This window comes from Bos mutus, chromosome 10 (genome assembly GCF_027580195.1).
Source record: "Bos mutus isolate GX-2022 chromosome 10, NWIPB_WYAK_1.1, whole genome shotgun sequence".
NCBI classification, from domain to species: Eukaryota; Metazoa; Chordata; class Mammalia; order Artiodactyla; family Bovidae; genus Bos; species Bos mutus.
In genome coordinates this window covers 26,343,289-26,361,165 of record NC_091626.1, presented here as the reverse complement: position 1 = coordinate 26,361,165, position 17,877 = coordinate 26,343,289, and the positions used below count along the sequence as shown (strand labels likewise).

Here is a 17,877-nt window from a genome sequence, read left to right as displayed (position 1 = left end):
GTCAGGAAGATCCCCTGGAGGAGGGCATGGCAACCCCCTCCAGTATTCTTGCCTGGAGAATCCCGTAGGCAGAGGAGCCTAGTGTGCTATGGTCCATACAGTTGCACAAAGTCAGACATGACTGAAGCGACTTAGCATGCTCAACAAGGACAAAGCAGGTATCAGAAACCTGCTGCCGCTGCTGCTGCCAAGTCGCTTCAGTCGTGTCCGACTCTGTGCGACCCCACAGACGGCAGCCCACCAGGCTCCCCCATCCCTGGGATTCTCCAGGCAAGAACACTGGAGTGGGTTGCCATTTCCTTCTCCAATGCATCAGAAACCTAAAGACTAGTAATCTGGGGGTCTCTTTTTCCAAAGAGGCCACCTGTCTGATTTTAACAAAAAAATCTGAGCAGGAGAAGGGCAAGCCGAATAGTAAAGTACAGCTGTCACTCATATTCCCGTCTCACTGAACGGGTATTGCCGCACCCTCCTCTCCTATGGGATTTCAGGTAGTTTTTATGTCAGATCGAGGTCTTCTAGGGAGCAAGGGATGGGGCAGGAGTGAGAGTGTATGCTCAGGTGTCTCAGATGTCAGCCAGAGAAGGACAGGGTGTGCATCTGCACAGCAGTTCACTGGGACGCATCTCCACGTCTGAGAGTCAGGTGTGAGTAAGGGATGAGCGATGCAGGGTGTGATGCCCGGCTGGAAGCCTGCCTTACGAGTGTGTCTGTACTCATGGTCTGTACTCACTCTGTAATGACAGGCAAGAGCTAAGCTACGTGGCAGAAAATAACCTCCTGTGTGTGGCCAGATTCCTCCCTGTAATTGCAGTCTTCTTTCCAGGGAACAAACAGAGCTGGCCTCTTACCCTTGATGCGCCCTGAAAGTACTGGCCCGTACACTCCCAGATCCAGGGCCTGAGCATCTCACAGGAGTCCCAGTGGGATTCTCCCCAGATCCTGCCTGTCTGCTTCCCCTCTTCAGGGAAGACCCCCCTGAGGCACAGGACAGACAGACGTCAGTCCCCTCCTGTGGCCCAGAGCAGCCTGTCTCAACTGGCTGAGTCAGAGGAGGAACTTGAGGTCGGCCTGATATCTCCACTTCTGGGAGAGAGGCCCCAAGGCGGGAAAGAGGAAGGAGGAAGGAGGAGGAGGAGGAGGGCAGGTCTCACCTGCTCCAGGGCTGGGACTCAGCCCATTGCTGGAGGAGGGGCTCCTGCTGGCTGGAGGGGCAGCCGGCTTGAGGGCCCCGTCGGAAGGAGTCCGCCGGTGAGCGCTGGGCTGTGCGGGGGCCGTGAGGGTGACGTGGGTGGGGGTCAGTGACTGCTTTGGGTCTCGTTTGAAGCGCTCCACTCGGACGTTGACCAGGGGGTTGCGGGTGCAGGGGCTCAGGGCCGGGGCCTCCACGGGGCTGATGGGCATCTCGTACACCACGATCTCATCGCTGTCGGATCTCAGCAGGGAGCGGGTGGAATTGCACTCAGAGATGGAGGAGAGAGACAGCAGCGTCAGCGAGGCGGAGGGGTCTCCTAGCAACAGCACGGGCTCCTCCTTCTTGAAGAGCTTCCGGGATGGGGGGCTGGTGCTCCGGCGGGGCCGGCTGGCTCTCAGGAAGAGCCCCTCGCGCCTCTTCTTCTCCTCCCGGGCTGGTGGCTCGGGCTCCTCCGGGGGCAGCAGCTGGCACTTGCCAGCTTCCAGCAGGTCAAACCCGAGGCCCGTGGCAGCGAGGACGGCCCCGCAGCCGAGCAGAGCCACCTCGCAGCGGCGGTGGTTGGGGCCGCCCCGCTTGAGGCTGTTGGTTGGCGTCAGCTGAGGGGTACTGGTGGCTGAGTTGACCGGGGTGGGCTCCTCGTGACCGCCGTCGCTGAGGGGGCCATCCCCATCTTCCCCGCGAGGGAATGGGATACAGAGGTAGGACTGGCTGGGTGACGGCGGGAGACGACTCTCCCCACTCCGTGGGCCTTCGCTGTCCTCATCCTCTGCGGAGAGGAGAGAAGTGGAGGGGGAACAGAAGATGGGAACGAGGCTGCAGGAATAAAAATCTGGTCCTTCTCCCCAACCCCACGTCCCTGGCTTAGTGCTAGGGATCCAGGGGTTGAATAGTCAGGGGTGCAGGACCAGGAACCAATAGGACTTCACACTCAACAGTGACCAACATGGGGAAGTCGCTCTCCCTCCCAGAGCCTGTTTTCCCATTTGCAGAAAAGGGGATCTGCCAATTTGCTCCTTCTGTCATAGAAGTGCCGTGTCAGTTTCCCAGAACAGGTACATCCTTAATTATTTTACAAGTTGAAACTGGAAGGGAATGGGAAGGGAGTTCAAAAGGGAGGGAATATATGTATATGTATAGCTGATTCATTTTGCTGTGCGGTAGGAACTAACTCTGGGCTTCCCTAGTAGCTCAGATAATAAAGCACCTGCCTGAAATGTGGGAGACCCCAGTTCGATCCCTGGGTTGGGAAGGCCCCCTGGAGAAGGAAATGGCAATCCACTCCAGTATTCTTGCCTGGAGAATCCCATGGACAGAGGAGCCTTGTGGGCTCCATGGGGTCGTAAAGAGTCGGACACCACTGAGCAACTCACACACACACAGGAACTAACACAACATTGTAAAGCAACTATACTCCAATAAAAATTAATTAAAAAAGAAATGGGAAGGGACCTTGAATTTCTAGAATTGACAACCTACAGACTTGTCTTAAGACCCATTTCCTGCAAAGGATTAGAATCCTCGGCATGGATGAAGGCCAGTCTACTCTATGGACTGACTGGTTATGGCCTTGGAATTCTAGAGCGAGGGTACTTTCTGAGACAGCCTGGAGAAGGCCTTACACATTTAGTGATCCCAGGGCAACACTGGAAGAGCTTGCTTGGAGGAACACTGGGGCTCTGTTGCCACCTCCCATTCTGTGGATTCCCCACGTTAAAATACAGGAAGCAGACCCGGGAAAGGCGAGTGCCTGATTCCACACCTCCCGCTGCCTCACTGCCCTAAGGAGACTATAACCAGCCCCTTGGGACAGGAGGTCAAGGGCAGATTCCACGGCAGCGGTGGTCATGTGGAAATATTCCCTGTAACAGAGGGAATAGGGTGCGGGACCAAGAGTTGAGGAAAAGAGGAAACAGCCCCACGAAGCAGTGCTAGAGGTTTTGAAAGAGTCCAAGAAGCTTGGCCACGACTTCCCTGAGGGATCGGGAGGGAGTTAAGACAAAGGCAATGCTCACCCATCTCCATAAGGCTGGTGAACCCTGGCAGGGCTGGATTACTCCTCGGGCCCTTCCCCAGGTTGGGGGCGCTGGACGACCACTGTTTGTATCCATCTACCAGGGACTTGAGGCTGAACAAGAGGAAATGATGAAACTGTCAGAACGGGTTACCCCCTTTACCCTCAGCTCCGGGGGCCTCTCCCCATCTGCTTCATTACAGCAAAGCCCAAGAGCCTCAGGGTACAGGCAAAAAGCTTCCTGAGCCCACCTGCTTCTTTAACAGAAGTGCACATGCTCTAGGGACAGAAAAGCAGAGGCATGACACACCCCCTACACATGCTGCCATGGAGCTGTGGGAAGACCTCCTGGGCAGGCTGGCGAGAGAACAGAAGGAATGAGGACTGCCCGGCCCTGGCCAGGGTCTTGCCTAAGCCCAACTTAAGGGAAAGGCCAAGACTCCACAGACACTGACTATAATACAACACACCAGTGACATTAGAAAGACTGCAATGCTGAGATGTGCAGTGCAAGGCAAGCACTGGGCAATGAGCTCACAGAGATGGGCCAGGCCACGCCACTCACACCACTTCTCAACTTCTCCTTCCAAGCCTCCAGCATGCTTAGGCAACTTCCAAAGCCATCCATGTTTCAAATACAAAAATCAACTGACAAAAGCTGCGTCAACCCAGTGCACTTTGGGACAGACCTATGTGGGTAGTACATAAGGCTGGACTCGAACCCTCGGCCTGTCTGGGAACGGAGAGGAAAAGGACAGGAGCTGGCTTTCAAATCCCTGTTATCAGCTCCCAGTGGCAAGTCAGTAATTCCAAGGACACACACTGGGTACCCCGCCAACCCTCTTACAGGACAGGGCATCAGAGGCCCACAAGCACTGGTCTTTTTCCTAAAGAACAGTGAAGGAGGCCTGAGGAATCTGCGGGCTATGATTGCCAAGGAGATACTGGGATTATAATCAGGGGCAGCTCTCATTTTAGGACTAGAGAGAGCCATTCAACTAAAGCCCACTCTTCCCATCCCATCTCCAGGGAGGGAGAAGGACCAGCTTTTTCCCCTGCCTGCAGATCTCTGTTTCAAGTGCTATCAGAAATACCAGTGATTAAAGTACATTCCAGACATCAGTGATTTCAACCAAAATACACAGCCAGAGAGAAACATCTGCCAAACCCACAGCCTGAGACTTCTGACTGAAAATCTTATAAATCCCTTCCAGCTCTGGATCCAGGGAATTCAGATCAGCAGCGTCAAAGCCTGTGCTGAAGACCAAAGGATAAACAGCCATGTACTGATTCCCTAAAACAAAGGATGCTGGGAGAATCTTAACAACAGGAGTGGTCAGGGCAATGAGGAAACGTTAAGTCGGACCAACACAGGAATTTTCCCAAGGTGCACGATGGTACTGCTTCCAAAAAAAAAAAAGTCAACATGGCCCTGGCAGTAATGAGGCTTGATTCTGCGGGGTGTGCTGTGAGGACAAGGAAACGGGGGCGGGGAGGAGGATTATTATAGTACATGTGATGAGGTGGTGAAGATCAGACTCACCCCAAGTGGAAATGTGGAGACTCTGATGGGGTACTTAAACCATTAGCTTTCTCCCGTCTCTGAGGGGATCTTCAATGAATAAAGAGAATCAGTAGCAGGCAACAGTGGATACATGCTGCTCAGCCTCTCCCACCTGAGAACCCTCAAGGCTGGGCTCCTGTTACCTCGCCAGCTGCCCTCCCCTTGTTCAGTCTGTAAAGCCCACATCATGAAGGGATCATAACAAGATGGCCCTGCTGGAATGGTCACAGGTCCACGACCTCCCTATCTGTGGGATAAACATCCCAGGGGCAGCCACAGCTTAATTGGAGGAGGGGTGGGGGCTGTGAATCCATAGATAGCTGCTGATTACAGACAGGTGCTTATGTTTCCTACAGAAACATACTGTTTTTTTAAAGGATGGGGATGCAAATTCACCTAATGTTGTTGAATTCAGTACAGCTTTTTGTCATTATATATTTTCTTCAGTCAACAGGAACTAACATTAGAAACAGTATCATACAGAGGGTCTCAAAAATTCCCAACATTAAGTCTTTTCCTGAGATTTTATTTCTTCAGAGGAATTAATAATCATGAAAAATTAAGTCACATATTTTGAACTGCTTAAAAGTTTTGAGGGCAAATCTATGTAAGGAGGAAGAAAATTCTAAAGTTAATGTTTTGTGTAATGTTGAAATGCAGTGAATTTACTGGCAAGACAAAAAATACACTGAAATGAAACAGAACCAGAGAGACTGTTGGAATCCATAGCCAACCTGGTAAAGCCTACTCAGAATCACACTAATGTCATAAATACCAAGGGACTCAGGGTGACTGGGTTCCTCAGCCCCAGCTCAACCCCACTCTAGCCAAGGCTCAAGGGACAGACTAGGGAGTGTTTGCACTTGCAGAATTTAGTACAGCAGAGCAACCAGGGGACTCCATCACTGATTTCTTATACAGCTTAGGGAGGCCTGCCCTACATATCTAAATTTTCTGTTCCAAGGTAACTAGTGATTTCCAAAGCCTGGCTTCAAAGAGTCCATCCTTCATGAACCAAAACTTATTTTCACGTTCTAGCATAGCAAAATAGATTTTGGACATGAAATCTTAGTATTCAGAGAAATACCAAGGCCAAGGCCAGTTACAGGTTGAGAGCACCTTTAAGTCTAATAGTCAACCTTAGAAGTTCTTTGGAAAGCCACTAAAAAGGATAAAGAGGGCTGCTGCTTATCCTCACACTTGGAAAAGTCAAGAAATATGGTTCTAGATTCTAACACAAGAATAAGAAGTATAGCCCATCACGTGCATTCTTCAGGTATGAAGCAGAATTGCATGAGAAGCATGGAAGAATCATCAGAGGAAGTATTTACATAAGTTTATTTATGCAGGTTTACTATGAGCTAGCCCACCTTTTAAGGGACTTCCCAAAGATAAGCTTACTCAGGGTCAACTCCATGAGACAGGTATGGAGAGAATCCCCATTTAACAGATGAGGATACCTAAGGCCCCACTGCTGGGTGTGGAGGAGTCGGGATTCACACCCAGGCAGCCTGGAGTCAGCATTCATGCGCTTCACTACCACGCTACAATCAAATGGTCTATGAAAGACCAGGACCCGTGGGCCGCAAACCCTCCGTGAGAACACGAGCACATCCAAGGCAACAGGGCCTGCGGTGTGCTTTGTCCAGAGGGGTCTCACACACATCAGCATGGTTATAGGGTGGGCTCATAGAGAAGGGCTAGTGGCCCTGGAGTGACCTCCGCCTGCACCTCCAAGGCCGGGTAGCTCTGCCTGCCTCTGGTTCAGGACAAGCCTCCGCTCAAGAGCCCTGTCATCTCGCCTTTCCTTCTCTCTCCTCTGGGCAGATGCTTTAAGGACAAGAGCCAGGTGTAAGTAAAACACTCAGGCGGAACTCCTCGCACATGCCAAATGCTTGGGCTACCTGCTCCTCTGAACAGGATGCTCCAGGGGCCAGCAAACTAACTCACGAGCTACATCCTGCCCATCACTTGTTTTTGTTCAGTTTTACTGGAACACAACCATGTCCATTCGTTCACATATTGTCCATGATCTATGGCTGCTTCTGCATTACCACCTCGTGGGGCTGAGTAGTTACTACGGAGACCACATGGCCCACAAAGCCTAAAATACTTCCTACTGGGCCCTTTATGAAAAAAACTGTGCCAACTCCTGAACTAGGAGGTTCCAGGGAACACGGCAATTGGAAAACCTTCTTGTAAAGATCAAGAGGCATGTAATTTCTTTGAACAAGGTGAAACACACAACAGAGAAAAAGGTATTTCACGCCGCATTTTTAAAGGATTTCCCATCATCTGGCTCTTACCCTTCATCTCCTGAGGCAAATTCCTTCTGACCAAGTGTACTTGGCCCCCACGTCCGTCCCTTCTTCTTGGGGGCCCTCTTCTCCTCCTCCTCCCCCTCCTCCTTGGGGACCACAGAGCTCCGGCCCCAGGTTTTGCTGCTTTCGCCTGGTGTCACTGTGAATAATAAAGGTCAAATGGGATTAGGAAAACAGAGAGGCTTCCCCCTAAACTAGCCTCTTCCTGACCAGATACACACACTCACATAACTGGAGCTGCAGGTGTGGGAGAGTCAGACTTTGTGAGCAACTCTGTGCCCAAGTGGAGCCTGCCGGGCATGTAAGGGAGTTCCCAGCCACCATTCACTCTGTGCCCTCAAAGTGCCAAATGTGGGAAAACCACCCAGATTCTTCCGAGTCCAGTGGAAGGTGGAATCCTGGCCAGCCAGTCACCAGAGCTCCAAACAGACCTGACTTAGGGAACATGTTTTATTGAGGGTGGGTGGGTGGGAATTGGCCTGGGGGATGATGTGGGGGGAGGGGGTGAGAAAGTAGGTGGGAGAGATAAGGAGTAAAGATGATGTAGAAGTGAAGAAATTTTGGTAAGAAAGTGCTGGAAAGCAAGGAAGTGAGGAGTTCAACACTATGGAGAGGGAAATTAGAGACTGGGAGCAATAGGCCTGGAGAAATATAACAGAGAGGGGAGGAGGAACCTTCTCCTGACCCTGACACCTTACAGCAAGGGCTGAAACCCAAATTCTTCAGTGACTGGCCTTATATCATCAATGAGTAGAAGGAGTGTGTTAGTTGCTCAGTCATCTTTGACTCCACAACCCCATGGACTATATCCCTCCAGGATCCTCTGTCCGTAGAATTCTCCAGGCAAGAATACTGCAGTGGGTAGCCATTCCCTTCCCCAGGGGAGAATGGAAGGAGCCAGTTATCAGAAAACAAAGAGTTAATGGGACTGAGGCAAAATACAGAGCACACGAGAAAAAGAATCCACTGATTTGATTTGATTTTTCAAGGAAAGCCCAAAATTCAGGTCTTAGGGGGTTTTCTCTGGGATGAAATCTCTCTATCTTTAAATTAGGGCGTATGCCCCTTCAACCTCTCCCTCCCACACACTAGGAATATATGTATATATGTGTGGTATGCCTAACTTCTTTTTAATAAACACCATCATAAAATAAAATTGGCTCAGATTTGGACTATTGTAAAGTATTTGGCAAGTTTACCTTGGAACCTGCACTTTGACAAAGCCCCTTCCTAGGAAGCATGGACCAAAGAAATACCATGATGTTCCAAATATGGCAGAGGTCCCAAGTCCTAAATATACCAGATCCCAAGTCCAGGGTACCTTCATCACATCCCAAATTACTCTGTTATTCACTAAAGATCCCGCCAACACCCACAAACCCCTCTGTAGGTATCTGGCTAACAGTGAAATGTAGAGGAGGCAGGGTCAAGTTCACAGAGAGATGAGGTAATGGGGGATAAGGGCCTGCATACATATGTGAGTGCAAGCATGCTAAGTCGCTTCAGTCATGTCTGACTCTTTGCAACACTATGGACTGTAGCCCACCAGGCTCCTCCGTCCCTGGGGTTTTCCAGGCAAGAATACTGGAGTGGGTTGCCATGCCCTTCTCCAGGAGATCTTCCCAACCCAGGGATTGAACCTGCGTCTCTGAGGCCTCCTGCATTGGCAGGCGGGTTCTTTACCACTAGCATCACCTAGGAAGCCCTCACACGTGTGCATGTGTACACATATTGTCCAGGAGAGGTGGCAGAGTAATGACGGAGCCAGCCTGACCAGGCTGTGGCTGGACAGAACAGGGGACAGGTGCCCTGGTGTGTTCTGGCCCCAGCTAATTTGGGAAACAGACTTACACTGGATGGCGCGAAGGCGAGGGATGATGGTGGGGCTCGCAGGAGGGCTGGACCGGCTGTTGATCAGACTCTTCCTTTTATCCATGGTGGGCGAGGCCTGGACCGTGAACTTGTGCTGGAAGTCTGCTTGGGGGAAGACAAACAGATGTGTGTGTTAGAATTTTCCCATCATCAAATTCTCATGAACTACAGGGATATATGGACTCCCCTGGTGGCTCAGTAGTAGAGAATCTGCCTGCCAATGCAGGAGACTCAAGGTTCGATCTCTGGATTGCAAAGATCCCCTGGAGAAGGAAGTGGCAACTCACTCCAGTATTCTTGCCTGGGAAATCCCATGGACAGAGGAGCCTGGTGGGCTACAGTCCACGGGGTCACAAAGGAGCTGGATACTAGCAACTAAACAACAACAGGGATATGTGGTCCAAAACAGGAAATATAGCCAATATTTTATAATAACTATAAATGGAATATAACCTTTAAAAATGGTGAGTCATTATGTGTGCACCTGAAATTTGTATAAAATGTTACATCAACTCTACTTCAATTTAAAAAAATTCCTATGAGAGAATTGATACTTGCTGGCAGCCTTGAGGGATGGGCACTATGTCCTGAGAAGCTCCTTTTCAACTGGGAAATGTTTTCTTTTAGAATCGTTTCTTTTTCCCATAGGGATGTGGCGGCTGGATGTATGCAGAGACAGAAGCTTCACTACCCAAGTGAACTTCATTAGACTGTTTTCGTAAAGCTGTCCATATAATGTACATAGAGGCAGCAAGTACCTACTTGGAATCAATTTTTAAAATATCATGAGACCTTGTCGATCATTCTGTGTGTGTGTGCTTAGTCACTTGGTTGTGTCTGACTCTTTGCAACCCTTTGGACTGTAGCCTGCCAGGTTCCTCTGTCCATGGGATTTTTCAGGCAAGAATGCTAGAGTGGGTTGCCACTTCCTTTTCCAGGGGATCTTGCTGACCCAGGGATAGAACCCCATCTCCTGTGTCTCCTGAATGGCATGTGGCTTCTTTACCCACAGAGTCACTGGGGAAGCCCAGTTGATTATTCTAGGAAATCTAATATAAAATACATAAACTACTCTGTCTCATATAATCTATTAGTACACATCTCCTTTTCTCAGGGACCAAAGCAGGGAGACCGATGCTTCTCATTAAGGGCAGGGTAACAGGATTAATCCACGGAATCTGAGAAAGTGAGCGAGATGCAGTTAATGGTCCAAATTCCAGTTTATTCCAAAAGCATTTACATCAGAGCATGAGGAATGTAAAATGTACATTCTCTGAGTTTCTGGGCTTCATTCTCCCCATCTATCAAAGGGCTTATCAAAAAGATCTGCCTGTTGGCACCTAGGTTTCCCCTCTAGACGGTGATCTCCCTAGAGGTGGGATCCATGGCTTTTCTATCTGCTTCCTTAGCACACATCAAGATGCTGGCACATGTTGCTCCAGAGATGCTTAAAGACTCTGTGTTGCCTGAAAAAAAAAAAAATGTGCAGCAACACTCACTGAATTTCACTAACTGGATTCTCTTGTCTGTTCCTAAGCCACCATCCCAGTGCTTAAAATCATCTACTACTGCTCCCGTTACACTATTTTCCCTTGATTCCTTACACTTCTAATAAGTCTGCTTTCCTGGGGACTGACAGGCTCAGAATACAATGAACTTTTTTATCTACATAAACACACACATGAGTACTCACCTCCCTCCATGGGTACATAAACTCCAGAGGCTCTAATTCATAGTTTCTTATTTCTTTGCATTTTCCCAAGGTGGTACCTACCGCAAATGTACCTTTGCTCAACTAATGTGTTTCTGAAAGGTTACGTGTAAATCAAATTCTTAAACATTCATCCTAATCTCAACTGCACACAGAGAACTAATTATTACGGAAACCCTGAGTTATTTTGCAGAGCCAGGAGTCTTCTTATCTCATAGGCACATGCACACACTCACCCTGGGATTCTTTTACCCCAATGACATCTTCATTCTCCAGGTTTTCCTACAGTAAGAATTGCCTGTAGGAATTGCCTGTAGAAAAGCATGCATGGTCATGCTTTCTAGCAGACTGGACCACACCTGCCTGTCGGGCTAGCCACGGTCATGGCCTTGCCCTCATGTTCTGTGTGCAGTCATACTCCAAAATCCCCCTTGGAAGGGTGAAGCTTCTCAGCAGACCAGGCTTTCCCGGGAATAGAACCTGGGTTTCCAACCAGCTCTATAAGGAACCCGGGGTCTCACGTTTCTGAGCCCAGTCCCTGGTTCCCACAGACCCCCTGCCGCACGAGCCCCTCGGCTCACTCATGCTTCGCCCAGGTCGTGCGTGCTCAGTCACTTCAGTCGTATCCAACTCTTTGTGGACCCATGGGCTGTAGCCCACCAGGCTCCTCTGTCTATGGGGATTCTACAGGCGAGAATACTGGAGTGGGTTGCCATGCCCTCCTCCAAGGGATCTTCCTGACCCAGGGATCGAACTCGCTGGTCTTACGTCTCCTGCATTGGCAGGCAGGTTCTTTACCACTAGCCTCACCTGGGAAGCCCTCCCCCAGGTCTCCCGGGTACCAACCAGAAGGGAGGCTAATGCGATTTCCATCCTTGAGCTTCAGCCGGCTCTTCCTGAACTTGCCCTTGCGCTTCTTGACCCGGGGCTTCTCCTGGCATAACTGGTGGATGATGATGTTGAGCTCTCGTTCAAGAATGTCGATCTCCCGCTCCGCCAGCTCCTGCTCCCGGCGCCGCAGCAGCTCCTCCTGGTTCTTCTGCTGGAGCGCGGCCCGCGTCAGCTCCTCCTCCCAGGTGCGTAGCTCCTGCCGGGCGGGTAGAACCGTCAGAGAGAAGGGGCACCCCTGGGGCAGTGGGGGGGCTCACCCCTGGGACAGCAGTGCTCACGGCAACCTGGACAGCTCTCCTCTAATGCCCCACACTTCACTCTCTGGAGGAGATGGGGGTGCTGGATAGCTAGTTGGCAAATGAACACCTGACCACCCAAATGGTAAGGGAAGACAGGCTCAGAAGAGACATTCTGAGTACACAGCTAGGGTAGTCACAGGCCAAGCCCTGCAGAAGGGGGCTGAGAGTTCCTGGTGCTGGAGAAGACTCTTGAGAGTCCCTTGGACTGCAAGGAGATCAAACCAGTCAAACCTAAAGGAGATCAACCCTGAATAGTGATTGGAAGGACTGATGCTGAAGCTGAAGCTCCAATACTTTGGCCACCTGATGCAAAGAGCTGACTCATGGAAAAGACCCTGATGCTGGGAAAGATTGAAGGCAGGAGGAGAAGGGGTGATAGAGGATGAGATGGTTGGATGGCATCACTGACTCAATGGATATGAGTTTGAGCAAACTCCAGGAGATAGTTAAGGAGAGGGAAGTCCGGCATGTTGCATCCATGGGGTCACAACAAGTTGGACACGACTTAGGGAGTAAATAACAACAACATCTTGACTGATTGATTAAAATTATCTGTGACCAGGAAAAACAACAAAGTTTAGGTAGAAAATATAATCATATGGTGATGATCATATAATCATAATCATGTACTTAACTTTCATAGTCTCGGTTCTATTTTGATTTTTTTTTTCTGTTACATAAAGGAAATTTTTTAAAAACCAGGGCCAACTTACGGTAATCTAGCTTAAAAATGAGCCAGCTATAAATGAGTCACACTCCAGGGATCATCTAAAGTGCAAATAAAAATAAATACATTCCCAGGGTGGCTGTTCAAAAGGTTCGTGAGGCATGTCATCTAAATCTTGGTTCACCTGGTGAGTGAGTCCACTGAGGCATGTGGTTGAAGCTTTCATCTTATCTTAAAGGGCAGCCATGTGCTCTAGAGGGATGGAGACAGCCCAGCAAAGAGAAGCAAGAACATTTCCTGAAGTCTTTGCCAGGCACTTGCTCTAGAAACACCACCACACTGGGGGGGCAGAACCTCTTCCTTGCCTTCCCTTTGTCCTTCTGCGTGAATTTATAAATGAACTCAGCATGGAGTTCCTAGGAAGAGGTGGGAGATTACAGCCTCAGGAAATAGGAGAGAACCCAGGAAAAAGAATAAAGCATCTGTAAACAACTTTATAGATTCTAAACTATTAATACTGGTTACTATAGGCCCATGATGAAGTGAAAAAAGGCTGTGGCTCAACTGGTAAAGAACCCCACCTGCCAATGCAGGAGACACAAGAGATGCAGGTTCAATTCCTGGGTCGGGAAGATCTCCTGGAGAAGGGATGGCAACTCACTCCAGTATTCTTGCCTGGAGAATTTCACAGACAGAGGAGTCTGGTGGGCTACTGTCCACGGGGATGCAAAGAGTCGGACATCACTGAGCAACAAACACTTTTACTTTCAGGATTGAAATGGGGTTGGAGCAGAGCGTTAAAACTTCAGAAGCTTTCATGTCAACAACCTGAGAGAACCAGGTCTAGAAAGGGGAGACTTTTTTTCCCCCCCCAATAAAGCAGTCAGAGCAACACTCCTGTGATTGGAACTTAAAATTCTCAATGAAATGCTCCACTCTAAGAAGTCATTCTGCTCTAGATAAAAATATAGAAATGGAACCCAGGGCTAGAAAAAAAGTATGTCACATACTGGGGAAGCAGAGCAGCAGGCAGAAAACAGAAGACAGAACAGAGGCAAAATGGGAATAAAATATTCTGATGAAAGGAGTGTTTCATTCAACTTGCCTTCTGTTCGCAAGAATACCTGCTAATGACCGTTGAAGTGATAAAAAGAATAGAAATGAGAAGAGGGTGAGCACTTTGAAGGTTGGCTGGTACAGGTAGATTCTCAGTAGTTGCTGATTAACTATTGAGTCAATGAATGAACGAAAGAAATGAGGAGAGGAGAAGACAATGTTATAAACGCAACCCTTCTTTATGGTAATATGGATTCATCACAAGTGCCTGAGAAATGAGCTTGAACTTCTTATTTGATGAACAGATTGACTGCTGTGTGTCCTCCAAACCCTTGGCTTTCTTGTTTTCACTGTCAGAACAAAAACACGTAGAAGATTCAGAAAAATTATTCTTGGTTGGTTATTTTGCTGCTAAATGGGAAAGCTAAAATTAGTTCAAGCTACTCTCAGCCTTCCTCTCTCCTACATGCTTTTGTCTAAGGAATGGCTTGGGTCTAAACTCCTTCCTTTAAGGGAATTTGAACCCCAGCCCAGAAACCAATCCATCCTCACATACAAGGGAGCAGCAGGTTGAGCTAACCTGAAGAGTGAATTACATGGGAAACCAGGACATTTATGGAGTACTGGCCTATGGCATCATATACCTGGAACCCCTCCAACATGGTAAATCCCCTTCTTATGAAACACCTATTTGGGCATCAACTCCGTACTATATAAATCACATCTTTCACATACAATGATTTAAGAGGAATCTCTCCAGAGAGAAAGCTCATCATCTATCTTTACCCTCACTTGTTGAACTCCAAGACTTATAATGGAGAGGCCATCCACACTCAAGGCAAGGACTCCAAAACAGAGTGGTTGAATCTGTGGCCTTGGGCAAGTTAAAATGAGCATTGCATTTAATACAGAGGTAACAGCACCAACATCACAGGGTTGTATCACCTAAAACAATTACTAGCTTTTTATGCAAGATTATGTAAGAATTCATATAAATTACTTAGAGCATGGCATATAGCCCATGCTCTACACGTGTTAGCTACTATGAGAACTGGTTTGACTTTTCCTAGTATCTACTTTCTGACAAAATCCAGCTTGCATTTTTCTTACTGGTTGGTACCCTTATAGTGTCATCAATCAAAAGAAATAATCATAGAACTATATTCAATATCCTGTGATAAACCATAGTGGAAAAAATATGAAAAAGAATATAAACATACATATATATATATATGTATACACACATGTATACTTGCATCACTTTGCTGTATAGCAGTAACAAATGCAACACTGTAATTCAATTTGTTTTTGTAGTTCAGTCACCAAGTTATGTCTGATTCTTTTGTGACCCCATGGACTCTAGCCTGCCAGGCTCCTCTGTCCATGAAATTCTCCAGGCAAGAATACTGGAGTGGGTTGCCAGTCCCTTCTCCAGGGGATCTGCCCAACCCAGGGATCGAACCTGAGTCTCCTGCATTGGCAGGTGGATTCTTTACCACTGAGCCACCAGGATAGCCCATAATTCAACTACACTTCAATAAAAAATAAATTAAAAAAACAAAACAAAACAAAAAAAACCAGGAGTTAATGATTCAAAAAAGGTCAGGAACTCTGGGGTTCTTCTAGTTGGAATATAATTAGTAATTGGAACAGTCTCTTTTAATCATTCTGCTCAATGGTCAGTGAGGATCCACCCCCTCTCCCAGCTAAAGAATTGTCACAAGCTCATTGCATCCCCCTGCAGAATGCTCCTTGACTTGCCAAATAGTACCCTGGTGGCTCAGTGGTAAAGAATCCACCTGCCAATGCAGGAGACATGAGTTTGATCCCTGATCTGTGAAGACACCCTGAAGAAGAAAATGGCAATCCACTCCAGTGTTCTTGACTGGGAAATTCCACAGACAGGAAATTCCATAGACAGAATTAGAGGAGCCTGGTGGGCTACAGTCCATGGGACCACAGAGTCAGACACAACTAAACACAGAGTCAGACACGACTAAACAACAAAACCAGGCTTAGGATTGCTGCTGCTGCTAAGTCACCTCAGTCGTGCCCGACTCTGTGCGACCCCATAGACGGCAGCCCACCAGGCTCCGCTGTCCCTGGGATTCTCCAGGCAAGAACACTGGAGTGGGTTGCCATTTCCTTCTCCAATGCATGAAAGTGAAAAGTGAAAGGGAAGTCACTCAGTCGTGCCCGACTCTTAGCGACCCCATGGACTGCCGCCTACCAGGCTCCTCCATCCATGGGATTTTCCAGGCAAGAGTACTGGAGTGGGGTGCCATTGCCTTCTCCGCTAGGATTGCTACATTGCAGCAAAACATTTACATCTTCAGATCGGCTTTGAAAATGATTTTTAAGTTATTTGTTTAGGGAACAATGATGATATTGGAAAGAAGAGATGGTTTTGGAACCAGAAGGCCCTGGTTCAAGATTCTGCCTCCTCACTTACTAGTTGTATGGCTTTAGATAGATACTGATCTTCAGCTCTGAGATGCAAAAGTTAATAACACCTGCCCTACATGCTGTAGCAGAGGCCATAAAACTCGTGGATAAAACGGATGAAAAGGTCTCTTCAGACCTTGCAAGTGAAAGAACTGGGAAGCCATAAAGACAATTTTAGGCACTACTATTATATTGCTTTCCAAATTTCCACAGTGGGGAGTGAGAAGGGAAAGAAGAAATTAACCAAGTCTACCTTGGACATCCCTCGTGCCCCGAGCTGCAGGTCCTGAGGAACAAGCAACATAACTCCTTTGATTTGGATTAGCTTCCTCCGTGTGGACCCTGACTGTTACCTAGACACTACGGCATAAAACGGGGCCATTCAGAGAATGGTCACCAAAACAAAAAGGCAGATCTCTAATGGGCTATGAGTCTCTGAACTCCTCAGTTGGTTCAGCCTTTGAGCCCTTTCCATAAAAACATGAAACATGCCAAATAATTTGAGACTCATGGTATTTTTAGCCCATGTGCTGTTTCTGATCCTGATCCCCAAAGACACTGGCAGGATGTTCTGATAACTGTTCTCAGCGTTCAAGTATCCCTATATCCTGTTAACCCCCTTTGACGAGTCCATTGCAGAACCAAGACACCTTTCTAGAACGTTCTCGTAATCTGTCCAGCCACCAGACTGAGACATCCTGTTGGTACTTGCCCAGTGGTGCTCCTCCTCCAGTTTGGACAGTGAAGTAGATACTCTGCAAGGAGAGCTCTGGGCTCATGACTTCCCTTACTTATTCCTGTGAGTGCATGCTTGGTCAGTTGCTTCAGTCGTGTCCAGCTCTTTGTGACCCTGTGGACTGTAGCCCACCAGGCTCCTCTGTCCATGGGATTCTCCAGGCAAGAATACTGGAGTGGGTTGCCATGCCCTCGTCCATTTATTCCTACCACATCCCCAAAAGAGAGAAAAACTCTCTTATCGTTTGAGGTCACACCTGAGTCCTGGAGAACGCTCCATATAAAGCCAGGAAGGAAAAAGCTGCTTCGATATCACAAACCAAGCAGGAAGGTGGCCACATCACAGCCTTGCTCAGAGGCCCCAGTGGAGAAGGTCCACTGAGTCAACACATGCCTTCTGCTTCTCTTTCTTACCTTTTCTTTGGCCCTGAGTTGGTCAAACATCTCCTGAATCTCGTGTTTCCAGTCATCCTGCAGGCAGTGGAAGGAGTCCTTGGGCATTTCAAAGAAACCAGACTCCTCTATGGTAGTTAGCTGGTCCAGGATACTCGTGAAAGATGGGCGTGAATGGGGGTCGGGATTCCAGCAATCTGCATGGAGCACACGAGTCAGGAAGCATGAATGGACAGAGGCAGATGGAAGACTTAGGATGTCACGTGACATCTGACAGAAAACCACCTCTTATTTCTTCTTCCAGAAACAGAGAAACTGGCATTGAGGGAACCCCCAACAGGGCTCAGGAGGTAAAGCAAGCTGCCCAGCATCACAGTCATCAGGAGTGAAACTGGAAACACAACACAGCAACTCTGCACCCGCTCTGTTCTACTCATTTAGCAGAAGAAAGGCAAGTCCAAAGAGTTTTCTTGCGTAAAGTACAACAACCACAGTTTATCAAGTTAGTATAATACATGATTCCAGGCGTGACAATGGGTAGTTACACTTTGGGCCTCAATTTCCCATAAATAAATGAGCTACCCTCCCCCTCCTTGATGTGCTGATGAGATGAAAAGCACAAGCAGGGGGCCCAGAAAAAGTGAATTCTATCTTCTCTCAGCTCAGTCCCTAACTAATGGAGGGGCTACCTATCCATTTAACCTTTCTCAGCTTAGG

At 48.3% G+C, this 17,877-nt stretch overlaps 1 protein-coding gene across 4 annotated transcripts in view; it reads right to left on the bottom strand.

The window, feature by feature from the left end:
- MAP3K9 (mitogen-activated protein kinase kinase kinase 9) overlaps positions 1-17,877 on the bottom strand; it is an 86,911-nt gene that overhangs the window by 8,840 nt on the left and 60,194 nt on the right. The window contains exons 5-11 of one of the 4 annotated variants that reach the window (XM_070377629.1): positions 17,182-17,357; positions 11,521-11,761; positions 8,943-9,068; positions 7,077-7,230; positions 4,750-4,818; positions 3,208-3,320; positions 1,155-1,961 (exon numbers count right to left, since the gene is read on the bottom strand). In XM_070377629.1, coding sequence (XP_070233730.1) covers positions 1,155-1,961; positions 3,208-3,320; positions 4,750-4,818; positions 7,077-7,230; positions 8,943-9,068; positions 11,521-11,761; positions 17,182-17,357 — 1,686 coding nt within the window. The remainder of the gene's footprint in view (positions 1-1,154; positions 1,962-3,207; positions 3,321-4,749; positions 4,819-7,076; positions 7,231-8,942; positions 9,069-11,520; positions 11,762-17,181; positions 17,358-17,877) is intronic. The other 3 variants (XM_070377630.1, XM_070377631.1, XM_070377632.1) reach the window with 3 other exon arrangements.